Raw genomic sequence first — 12,023 nt, 5'->3', positions numbered from 1 at the left:
TCAGCCTCCCAGAGTGCTGAGAATTATTTGTTATTTTTGTCTTTCTTTGTACAGCTGGTCAAATCAACAAAATATTTTGTGAACTTTCACATCCAAATCCCAAACAGAACTATCAAAAACCATTACTGAAAGCACAGAACAGATGCAGACAGAACAGCGGCAAATGGCTAGGGGATGTTAGGTAGCAAAGATGGAAGTGGCTCAAATTGCAACATAGGGCGTTTTTTTTGGTACAGTGGACTAAACTCAGGATCTTGTGCTTGCCAGGCAGGCACTGTGCCACTGAATTACATCCCAGGCCCAAACACAGGGTTTCTTACTACACCAAAGGCTCAAAGCAAATAAAGTCTGTGAAAAAAATCTAACAGAGGAAAGGCTTATGTAATCAACGAAAATGTAACATCACTGGAAATGCTGTGTTTATGTTATATAGATACCTATTTAAATTTATACATATACATATAAACAAATAGAACCATGTAGGGTTTTTTTTTGTTTTTTGAGAAGGGTCTCACTATGTAGCCCAGGCTGTCCTTGAACTCAGTGATTCTCCTGCCTTTGCCTCTCGAGTGCTGGGATTACAGGTGTCCACCACCATGGCCAGTCTTCATGTAGGTTTTAGTAGGGGTTAAAAAATGTCAGCTTTGGGCTGGGGATTTAGCTCAGTGGTTCCGCTGCCTGCCTCGAAAACAGAAGGACCTGAGTTTGATCTCCAGTACAAAAAAAATAAAAAAGAAAAGAAAAAGAAAAATAATCAGAGTTCAATATCTTTCTAGCATAAAGATAGCAAACTAGATTATATTTAAAGATCTCTGTTAGTTCTATTACTCTAGAACCTGAGATATCATCAAGGACCTAAAAACAAAAACATAAAGAAGAAAATCACACACACACACACACACACACACACACACACACACATACACACAGAACTTTAAATACTTCCTCATTCACAACAGGGAAATACCATGATAACAACTAGCAAAGCTAATGGTTTTAGGAAGGTATCTGGGGACACACATGGGCCCACAAGACCAAATCCCTGCAGGGAAAGCTCTGATATTCTGCAGAGCTAGAAGCAGAGGTGCCTGCTTTCAAATGGCTTTTCCTCTAGAGCAGATAGCAAAAGGGAATTCAGCAGGATGGTCCTCTTTTTTTTTTTTTTTTAGGATGGTCCTCTTAACATTCATTCTTCCATTTAGGAGGGGCTATCTGTTTTCAGTCTACTTTCAAGAATACTTATGTGGGGCCGGGGATTTAGCTGAGTGGTTCCGCTGCCTGCCTCGCAAGCGAAAGGTCCCAAGTTTGATCCCCGGTACCAAAAAAAAAAAAAATAAAAAGAATACTTATGTGGAAAAAGAGTAAGTAAGAACAATATTCAGATATGTCCCTGATCCTCTAACCCAGTTTGGAAAATACGAGCAATTTAGATTTTCAGTCAAAAACCACTGAAAGGACTAGCAAAAGTATTTACTTATCACATATAAATAAGAACTTTCTCCTCTGCTTGCCAGGTTCAGATGGCTAGAGATTATATGTATTCATCCATATACTTATCCCCTTACAAAATGTACACATATATTAACAGTATAAATTTGTTGTCTGAAACAGCAGGTGAAGCTTTGTCAAATGTGAATAAAGTAGTAACTAAATACCAACTATGATTTTTACTGTCATGTTTCCCTTTTCTGTATAACCATCACCAGGAGGACATTGTGAATAGTTTAGCAACAGAAATATATTTCTGCAGAACAGGTGTTTTTTTGTTGCTGTTCTGGTTTTTTTGAGATAGGGTCTCAATATGCAGTTTAGGCTGGCCTTGAACTTACTACGTAGGCCAGGCTGGCCTAGAACTTGCGGCCATCCTCCTCTGCAGTTCCCCCCCACCCCGTTTTTAAACAGGTGATTTCACTGTTATTTTTTTAATTGGCTTGTTGAAATCGGGTACTTCTAAGAACCGAATGGAAAAAGGCTTGATTCCTCCCCACTCTGGGTTATTCTTATGTTGAACACTTGAAGCTGCTTCTGGAATCTTCACCCACAGGGCTTTTGTAGTCTTTTAGGGCACTCCTAAATCTAGACCCATCCCTAATCAATTTCACCTTCCTCACCAGCTATATTCTTTAGCTTCTCCAGTTTCCCCTATCTTCAATTCGTCCTCGAATTAGTCCAATCAAACTTTCCCTTCTGGACTTCTTCCTTACCTTTCAAACCAGGAACCGCCTATATCCCTCTGCAGTTTTAAAGATAGTCTTCAGACCTAACCGCCTTACGAATTTTGATCCAAGGTTTAGCAATGTAGTTTATGGTCCTGGAATAGATTGGGAGCTGGTCTATTCACTATAAATTGGGGCTCCTAAGCACTAACCTATAACCAACTGATCTCTTCATAAAATGTCAAGCAGTCTTATTTTGAAAACGCTAACACACACACACACATACAAACACCCCCTCCAGCTACTTCCTAATATTCTTCAGTGTGAAAACATTTATTTCCTCTTTCCTCGAATTTCGCTTTACTTCTTCAATTCAGCTACCACGGTGAGTTTTTAAGTAAATCTTTTTGACAAGGCCCCGCTGGGCTGCTCCATCAAGTCGGCGGCCTGGGTTTAACCGCAGAGCCTGCTCTGCCTCATCCCCAGGCATCCACGCCTAGGGCCGCTCCTCCAACGACTGGAGTACCATCTGCTGGATTCCAGCATGTGCCTTTAGTTTTGAGACAAACACATCTACTCGGTTTTCTAAAGCTCACATCCTCCACGTTATCAAGTAGATACAAAATACCTTTTCAAATGAAGTGAGAAAAGAAAAAGGGAAAACTCACTGAGCAACTATGGCAAACAGGAAAATAATCAGCAGAGCTATTCAGACCAGGAGTTTCTGCATTTTATACCACGAGCCTTAGGAATCGTTCGTTCGCACCAAAGCAAGGCTCCTTTCCCACTCCCAGATCGATTTCTCTAGGTCCCTCCCTGGCCCCAGATCCTAGCAGCAGCGCGCCGCAGTCTGCAGCACTGGCGCACAGTCCGCAGGCGCGGGCCCCGCCTCTCAGGCCGCGCGCAGGGAGGGGGCCCAGGCACCGAGCCCGAGCCCGCCTCTGCGGCGGCCAAGCCCGACGCCCAGTGGACGCGAAGGGCCGGAGGCGGGGCCCACCCGCCCCTCCCTGGCCTCTACTTAAGAGGCTCCCGCGCCGCCCCCACCCCAGTGCGTTACTTACCTCGACTCTTAGCTTGTCGAGGACGGTAACCGGGACCCGGTGTCTGCTCCTGTCGCCTTCGCCCCCCCTGACCCGTAGCTATCATGGTGAGTGGGCCTTACGCCAGGCGGTGTTCGGGAAGACTGGGAGAAAAAACGAGCCGGAGAGGCGTGAAGGGCCTTTCATTAGAGCGAGTTGGGACGAACGCCATCCGGTTAGAGAAGAGGCGAGGGCGGGAGTGGATGAGAGTGAGGTTTTTGGAGAACAGCAGAGGGCTGGATAAAGGGAGCTGATGGATTCCTCTCGTAAAGATGGCTGGGCACCGCGCCTCAAGACCCTGCCGTCTTCCATCGTGTGCCCTTCCCCCTGCGTCGCCCCTTCGGGCGGGCTCGCGCGCGCAGACTCCCCGCCCTCACTTCCTCCTTGGCGCGAAAGGCGGGGGGGGGGGGCGAGGGCGGGAGTGCGCAGAAGACAAAGCGCACGCGCGACCGTTACCTTCCCGCCCAATGGCGGCGGGAAAGCGCTACTGCAGTCTGCGTGCGCGCTCTGGCGCTTTGTATCTGCGGCTGCAGGGCGTGTCTATTGCCCTGAGTTTTTTTTTTCCCCTTCGTTTTCAATGAAAATACTAAGAGAAATATGGGGAAGGGGTCCTTAACAGTGTAGCACGAAGTACATCGCAGCATATTCGGAAAACGCAACTCCGAACAGCTCATGGCGGCCATCTTCCTCCCTTGCTACGATAGGAATTCTTGAGGGAATAGATAATGGCCCTTGGAGGGATTGGAAATCTGATCTTGCTCCAGATCTGTGTTGCTCTTAATGCCCGGTTAACATTCAGATTGATGTAGAGGTGCTGGCTTCGGGAAGGCGAGGGAGGTCTTCATGGGTCAGCAGCTGCTCGGCCCCGTCGGGAACAAGGGTGACGTACCCACCGGTTTGCTCCTTCCCTAAGCCGCAGAGCCGCGCCCTTGTAGCGGCAGACGACATTTTTTTCTGCCCTGCTCCGGCCACGTGGTTCCTGTGCCAAGAGTTGTCGGGATATCTGGCCACTTAGGCTAAAAGAGCACTGTGGGGCCTGGCCACTGGGTGAACAGATGGCGTCCTCCCTGCCTTGGTTCTCCAAAGGAGAAGCTGTGACTAAGCAGTCTTCTAGGTTAAGTCTGTTTTTCTTCTTTTTTTGGTACCAGGGATCGAACTCGGGTCCTTGGGCTTGCACAGCAGGCGGCGAAACCACTGAGCTAAATCCCTGGCCCTGTTTTTCTTGAGGTTAAGATTCCATGACTGTTTTTCTACTTGTCATTAATAGATTAGCTTACAATTTTGACCCTGAGCTTTCTTTTTCTTCCTCCCACAGCGTGAGTGCATCTCCATCCATGTTGGCCAGGCTGGTGTCCAGATTGGCAACGCCTGCTGGGAGCTCTACTGCCTGGAGCATGGCATCCAGCCCGATGGCCAGATGCCAAGTGACAAGACCATTGGGGGAGGAGATGACTCCTTCAACACCTTCTTCAGCGAGACTGGTGCTGGCAAACACGTGCCCAGGGCAGTGTTTGTAGACCTGGAACCCACAGTCATCGGTGAGTGGACCTCGGACACCCATGGGATGTGGGGCCTGGGGTGTTGGGACATGAGGTCCGGCTTGAGGGCTCTGTTGATGGTCCAGGCTTGAAGTGCAGGTTTGTAGTAATGGGCAGTGGGTTTCTTTTCCTCTTCCAGATGAAGTGCGCACTGGTACCTACCGCCAGCTCTTCCACCCTGAGCAGCTCATCACAGGCAAGGAAGATGCTGCCAATAACTATGCCCGTGGACACTACACCATTGGCAAGGAGATCATTGACCTCGTCTTGGACCGAATTCGGAAACTGGTAAATACCATATGTAACTTTTTTTTTGAGACAGGGACTCAATGTGTGTTCAGGTTTGAAATGAAGCAGTCTTGGTCCCTCAGCTTGTCAAGTGCTGGGATTATATAGGAGTGCACCTCCACACCTGGCAAATAATGTATTTAAAATGTGGTTGAAGGTTCCAGTGCAAGTTAAATGAAGTGGCCAAGTGACAGCATGCATTCAGCCTTTGGTGCCTGCCAAAATGTGAAATTAGGCCGCTTAATTTTATATTGGATTTTTAAACCACACAGTCCTGAGTTATGAGACAATTGGTAATGTGTCTGTTTTGCTAATTTCTTAAACTTATATCATTCAGATAATAATAGCTTATGATTTAAAGAAATTGTAGTGTTATATAAGAAAATAATTTAGCATTAAAATATTTTCCCTTTTTCTTCCCTTATAGGCTGACCAGTGCACAGGTCTACAAGGCTTCTTGGTTTTCCACAGCTTTGGTGGGGGAACTGGCTCTGGGTTCACCTCCCTGCTGATGGAACGTCTCTCTGTTGACTACGGCAAGAAGTCCAAGCTGGAGTTCTCCATTTACCCAGCCCCCCAGGTTTCCACAGCTGTAGTTGAGCCCTACAACTCCATCCTCACCACCCACACCACCCTGGAGCACTCTGATTGTGCCTTCATGGTAGACAACGAGGCCATCTATGACATCTGTCGTAGAAACCTCGATATTGAGCGCCCAACCTACACTAACCTGAACCGCCTTATTAGCCAGATTGTGTCTTCCATCACTGCTTCCCTCAGATTTGATGGAGCCCTAAATGTAGATCTGACAGAATTCCAGACCAACCTGGTGCCCTATCCCCGCATCCACTTCCCTCTGGCCACATACGCCCCTGTCATCTCTGCTGAGAAAGCCTACCATGAACAGCTTTCTGTAGCAGAGATCACCAATGCCTGCTTTGAGCCAGCCAACCAGATGGTGAAATGTGACCCTCGCCATGGTAAATACATGGCTTGCTGCCTGCTGTACCGAGGTGATGTGGTTCCCAAAGATGTCAATGCTGCCATTGCCACCATCAAGACCAAGCGCAGCATCCAGTTTGTGGACTGGTGTCCCACTGGCTTCAAGGTTGGCATTAATTACCAGCCTCCCACTGTGGTTCCTGGTGGAGACCTGGCCAAGGTGCAGCGGGCCGTGTGCATGCTGAGCAACACCACAGCCATTGCTGAGGCCTGGGCTCGCCTGGACCACAAGTTTGATCTGATGTATGCCAAGCGTGCCTTTGTTCACTGGTATGTGGGTGAGGGGATGGAGGAAGGGGAGTTTTCTGAGGCCCGGGAGGACATGGCTGCCCTAGAGAAGGATTATGAGGAGGTTGGAGTGGATTCTGTTGAAGGAGAAGGTGAGGAAGAAGGAGAGGAATAATAGTTACCCATTCCTTTGAGTCCTGCAGCATGTCATGCTCCCAGAACCTCAGCTTCAGCATAGCTGAGAAGCACTAAGGTTTTGTGGTTAGATCATCTTCACTTGATCATGTCCAAGATCTTCTGTGATCATGTCTTTTCCATGTGTACCTCTGATTTTTCCATCATATGAAAGTAAAATGCTTTAAGAAAGTTTGCCTCCTGGGTTTTTGTGACTGCCTTGATCATTGTTCATACTTTGGGAGTATTGAGTTCCTGCAATATGGTTGTAGTATCACACCCTGCCACTATGAGCACACTGAACTAGAAACAAGACCTGGATTTTCAACACTGAAACGGTCTCACTATGCATAGGCTGGCCTCAAAGTTTTGGTACTGGAGATCAAATGGTCTTGTGCTTGTGAGATGGGCAGCAGCACCACTAAGTTAAATCCCTGGCCGCAAACGTTTGGCAATCATCCTGCCTCAGCCTCCTGGGTGCTGGGTTAACACTAGGTATTAACATCTTAAGTGTTAACAAGTGGTTTAGAAAAATTCTGCCAATCACTGCTAATACTGTTCTTGGGTTTGTTGGAGCCTGAGTTCAATATCCTGTGCTGCCAAAAATGGTGTACTTGGTAGTGAGTTTAGGTATAGTTTGACTAGTGTGTTAATGGCTACTGTGTGGGAAGTTTTTGGTGGTTTTTTTTTTTTTTGGTGCAGGGTGGGGGTGGGGGTCCTTGCGCTTGTGCAGCCAGCGGCAAAACCACTGAGCTAAATCCCGGGCTAAGATAAGGACTACATGGTTTTTTTTTTTTTGTTACCAGGGATCGAACTTGGGTCCTTGTGCCTGTGCAAGCAGCAAAACCACTGAGCTAAATCCCCGGCCCTAGGAAGTATTTTTTAATCAGCATGGATGGGAGGAAAAGTTGCAGGACCAGAAAACATGGAGTGGTTAACAAAAGTCCTGCTAGGGAAGAAACCCAAACATTGAAGAATTAAAGCCAGGTGTATTGCTGGATAAAGATTGGATTACAAGAAAAGGAAGCACTTAATTTAACATTCAAGGTTACATTTAAAGAACTGGCTATCTCTGAGGTACTGTTTGCATATGTGAGGACATCAGTTTGTGGGTTTAATTCCTGACAACAGGATGCAGGCTGGATGTGGTGGCACAAGCCTATAACTCCAGCACTTGAGAGGCTGAGGCAGGGGGAATCACGTCAAGTTTGAGGCCAGCCTGAGCTTCAGAGGGAGACGCTGTCCAGACATTACCCCCTGCCTGCCAAAAGGAAAAAGGGATCCAAATAGTGAATTTGGCCTAGGAGAAAATGAAGCCTTCAAATTCTGAAAGCACTGGACTTTATTGCCAAGGATAGTTATATCTTTGGTTTAAGAGTAGGGAATACTAGCTTTATTTTCCTAGCTTTTTTCTAGTCCTTAAAAGATTGCAGAAAGTTGTTCTCAGCTACTTAAATGATATGATTTGGCACAAATAGTGTTCAGATAAATAACACGATGCAGGCCAATACAGATGTGGCCATCACAGGCCACAGGGGACCCTACTGATTCAGTGACCACATTGAGATAGATTTGGGTCAATGCTTAACTCCCTGAGGAAGACCATTTTGAGTGACCTGTAGACTGAACAAATTGGCACCCTCCCCCCAAAAAAAGAAGAAAAAAAGGAAAATTAGACCAGAGCCTGGGAAGCAGCAACACAGACAAGAGATCACCTAGGAAGGTTTCCCTGGATGGCCTAAAATCAGGGAAATACATGAGTGCAGAATGATGTGCTTTTTCAGAGTTTTGGCACATATATGGAGGGACAGGACTGAGAAGAAGCTAAGTGTTTTGCTGTACCTTTGTGTCCTTGAACACAAAATATAGCCCAGGGGCCAGGGATTTAGCTCAGTGGTTTTGCCACCTGCTATGCAAGCAAAAGGACCCGAGTTCGATCCCAGTTAGCAAAAAGAAAAAATGTAACCCAGGCTATTGGCGATCCTCCTGCCTCAATCTCCCAAATGTTGGGATTTTACAGGACTGGGAACTTAGCTCAGTGGTTCTGCTGCCTGACTTGAAAGCACAAGGTCCCGAGTTTGATCCCTGGTAACAAAAAAAAAGGCTGTTCAGGAGTGCACCACAACGCCCACCAGAAACCACATTTTGAATTGTAATGGTTTGGTTTGATTTGGTTTGTAGAGAGGGGGTTTGTCTTTGATTTTGTTTTGCATCACCAGGGCCTCACACATTGGTAGGCAAGCACTACACCACTGAGGTACACCCCCAAACACTGGACTGGAGGGGTGTATCATTTTAATAAAAGATCTTATCAGGTGCGGTGGTACATGCCTGTAACCCTAGCACTCAGGAGACAGGCAGGAGGATCCCCATGAATTTGAGCTACATAGTTCAAGGCTAGCCTGAACTACATAGCAAGACCCTGTCTTAAAAAAAAAAAAAATGCTGTCAAAATAATGAGTGGGAGGAAGAGGAGGTTGCTGTCAAAAATTGCTCATTACTTCGCCTGGCAAGTTAATGCTGTTGTTGGCAGGTGGCCTTGTTTCTTTACCACACAAACCTCTGCACAGGGCTGTGCAAGCGTCTCCAGACTTGTCAGCAGGCGTTCTCCAGAGTGATCCACTGTGGCAAGTGGGAAGCCACAAGATCTCATGACCAAACCTTGAAAGTCACACTGTTATTCCAACAGTGTCCTATGCATTACACATGTCTGTCAGTCTTATTCAGTATGGGAGGAAACTGCACAGTAATAGGTAAGCCAGGTGTAGTGGTCTATTCCTGTGATCCCAGCCTCTGGGAGGCTGAGCCAGGAAGGTCATAAATTAGAGCTCAGCTTGAGCAACTTAGTAAGGTTCCACTTTAAAAGAAAAGAAAAAAGTCACTGGGAATCATATACAAAAAACCCTAAGGTGAGACCAGTCTGATTCTCTTTGTCAGAACTGTGCCCCTTTCAACTATTTTTTTACTTCCCAACTAAGAAATTGTCTGTATCCCACAAAAACAAAGAAACAAACCCTAAGGTGTTTTTTGGTGGTGATGAATTTGTGTTTTATAGTACTGGTGATTGATCCCAGCATTGGGCTACAACCCCAGCCTGCCTTCCTGTCTGTCTGCCTTTCTTTTCTTTTTCTTTCTTTCTTTCTTTCTTTCTTTCTTTCTTTCTTTCTTTCTTTCTTTCTTTCTTTCTTTCTTTCTTTCTCTCTCTCTTTCTGTCTTTCTCTCTCTCTGCCTTTTCTTTTTCTTTCTTTCTCTCTCTCTTTCTGTCTTTCTCTTCCTTCCTTCTTTTCTCTCTCACTCTTTCTCTTCTCTCTCTTTCTTTCTTTAAATTTTGAGACTTGGTCTCCCTAAATGCTCCAGCCTGACCTTGAATTTGAAATGATCCTGCCTCAGCTTCCTACAGGTTAAGTAGCTGGGATTGCTTATAGGTACACACTACCATGGCTTAGAAAACCCTAATTTTTGCATGGAGTAAAACAATATCATATATATATATATTTTTGGTACTGGGGATTGAACTCGGAACCTTGTGCTTGTGAGGCAGGCTGCAGAACCACTGAGCTAAATCTGTCCCCCCCTTTTTTTTGAGACAGAGTCTTGCTATGTAGCTCAGACTGGCCATGAACTCATTATATAGCCCAGCTGGCCTCCAAATAAAGCAATCCCCCTGCCCCAACCTCCCAAGTGCTGGGATTACAGGCCTGTGCCACCATGTGCTATACATTTATATCCTTTTTTTCCTATATGCTTGAAGTATTTTATTTTATTTAATTAATTTATTTTTTGGTACCGGGGATTGAACTCGGGTCCTTGTGCTTGCGGGGCAGGTGGTGGAACCACTGAGCTAAATGCCCGGCCCCTTGAAATATTTTATTTTGAGAAGGGGAAAATGTGAACCAAGGTGTGATGACATACACCTGCAATCTCACCTTCTTGGGAGGCTGAGGCAGGTAGGCCAAGTTCAAGCCCATTCTGGGCAACTTAGTAAAATCATGTCTCAAAAACTCAAAAGGACTGGGGATGTAACTCAGTGGTGGAGCACTCCTGGGTTTGCTCACCAATACTAAGAAAAACAAGAAGGAGGGGTCGAGGGAGAGGGAGGAAAAGGAAGAGGAGAAGATGAAGAAGGAGAAGAGGAAGAAGAGGGGGAGGGGGAGGAGGAGAAGAAGAGGAAGGAACAAACCATTTATTTAGAAAAGAAAAGTAAGAAAAAGTCCAAGGAGTATTTACTTACTGATGATGAGAATAACGATAATTAACTATGTCAACACTTTCAATTTACTTACACCTAGCCTTCTTTTTTAACACCAGTTTGCTGAAATGCTTTCGCAACTCAGTGCTCTTCCAGTTCTTGAGGTTACTATTAAAATAGGAGAAGTACAGTGTCTCATATTACAGGTGACAGATTTAATTGGCAGGAAGGAAAATGACACAGCTCCTGGTAAGGCCAGGAACCTTAAATATTGCCTGCCACAAGGTCAGAAGGAACATAGGTCTTTCAGCTTGTGGAGAGTAGAGTCACGCTTGGACTAAGGGGCTTGAGCAAGGGAGCAGGGAAGAGCATTTTCTCCGGAGATGCCATTTTCCCCTCCCAATCATACCAAACTCCTGGCAAATTCCTTATTCCCCTGCAGATGGCACTACTGACAAGGAGTTCTCTGCCCAGGAGAGTCAAACTCAGATTTGTGAATTCTGCCCTTGCCATTATCTTGGAGCTAAGATTAAAAGATGCAAACAAACAGGAAGTGACTGACCTTCCATCCCCGGCATTTACATGCTTGTTGCTTTTTGTTCTGACAATTATTGGAAGCAGCTGGGCCTCTTGGTAAGCCACCGTGAGTCAGGCAGCCAGAGAAAACCCCACCTCCAAGGAGTTTCTGGACTCAGCCCCGCCCCTAGCGTGCTCGCAAGAAAGGAAGAGCATGTTGCCTCATCAATCTACACTCAGTATTGATATAAAATCATTAACAAACCATGACATAATATAGATGTGGATGTCGCTGTGTGGTGAAGACCAACTTCCTTCTCTCTGCCCTCAGGTCCATAAACCACTGCGCCCCGACATAACTGACAGCCTGCTGCAATGTTACTCTGTCCAACATGACAGAATCAAGCTTAATAGCCATTCCTGCCTGGGCCCTTTAAACACTCTTCTCCCTCACTATAACAACTTTCCAGCTATAAGGACTCCCCCCACATTTTTGTCCAGTTACCTCATTCCCTTCCTTCAAGGAAGAAAACCCAAAGGCCATATCTCTTCAAGGAACTAGAGACTAGGTCATATTCCCCACTATGTATTTCATAGATCCTTCTATTTTCTCTCATAGCACTTACCACATTTGGTAATTACATATTTGTGTGAGTTTTGTTGTTGCTATTTGGGGGGTGGGGGGGTGGGATAAGGTCTCATTAGGTAGCCCAGGCTGGCCTTAAACTTGAGATCCTCCTGCCTCAGGCTCCTGAGTGCTGGGCTTATAGGTGCATGCCACTACACCTCACTGATTAATATATTTCTCTTCCAACGGATTTGTTAAGCACCTTGTGTATTATGCCTATCATTT

The 12,023-nt window shown here is 46.0% G+C and overlaps 1 protein-coding gene across 1 annotated transcript; it reads left to right on the top strand.

Moving 5' to 3' along the window:
- Window positions 1-3,083: 3,083 nt before the first annotated feature.
- Tuba1b (tubulin alpha 1b) lies at window positions 3,084-6,657 on the top strand. Its single transcript, XM_004863036.4, has 4 exons — window positions 3,084-3,303; window positions 4,551-4,773; window positions 4,913-5,061; window positions 5,489-6,657. The coding sequence occupies exons 1-4, from the start codon at window positions 3,301-3,303 to the stop codon at window positions 6,464-6,466; spliced, it is 1,353 nt and encodes a 450-aa protein (XP_004863093.2). The 5' UTR covers window positions 3,084-3,300; the 3' UTR covers window positions 6,467-6,657.
- Window positions 6,658-12,023: the final 5,366 nt, after the last annotated feature.

This window comes from Heterocephalus glaber, unplaced genomic scaffold (genome assembly GCF_053883595.1).
Source record: "Heterocephalus glaber isolate CG9 unplaced genomic scaffold, H.glaber_assembly_v1.0 deba00001733, whole genome shotgun sequence".
NCBI lineage: Eukaryota > Metazoa > Chordata > Mammalia > Rodentia > Bathyergidae > Heterocephalus > Heterocephalus glaber.
The sequence above is the reverse complement of the archived record's forward strand: the minus strand, read 5'-3'. Positions and strand labels throughout refer to the sequence as shown.

Coding starts and splice junctions, on each gene's coding strand:
- Tuba1b (XM_004863036.4), top strand. Junction 4,774..4,912: donor CCTGGAACCCACAGTCATCG/GTGAGTGGACCT, acceptor TTCCTCTTCCAG/ATGAAGTGCGCACTGGTACC. Junction 5,062..5,488: donor TGGACCGAATTCGGAAACTG/GTAAATACCATA, acceptor CTTCCCTTATAG/GCTGACCAGTGCACAGGTCT.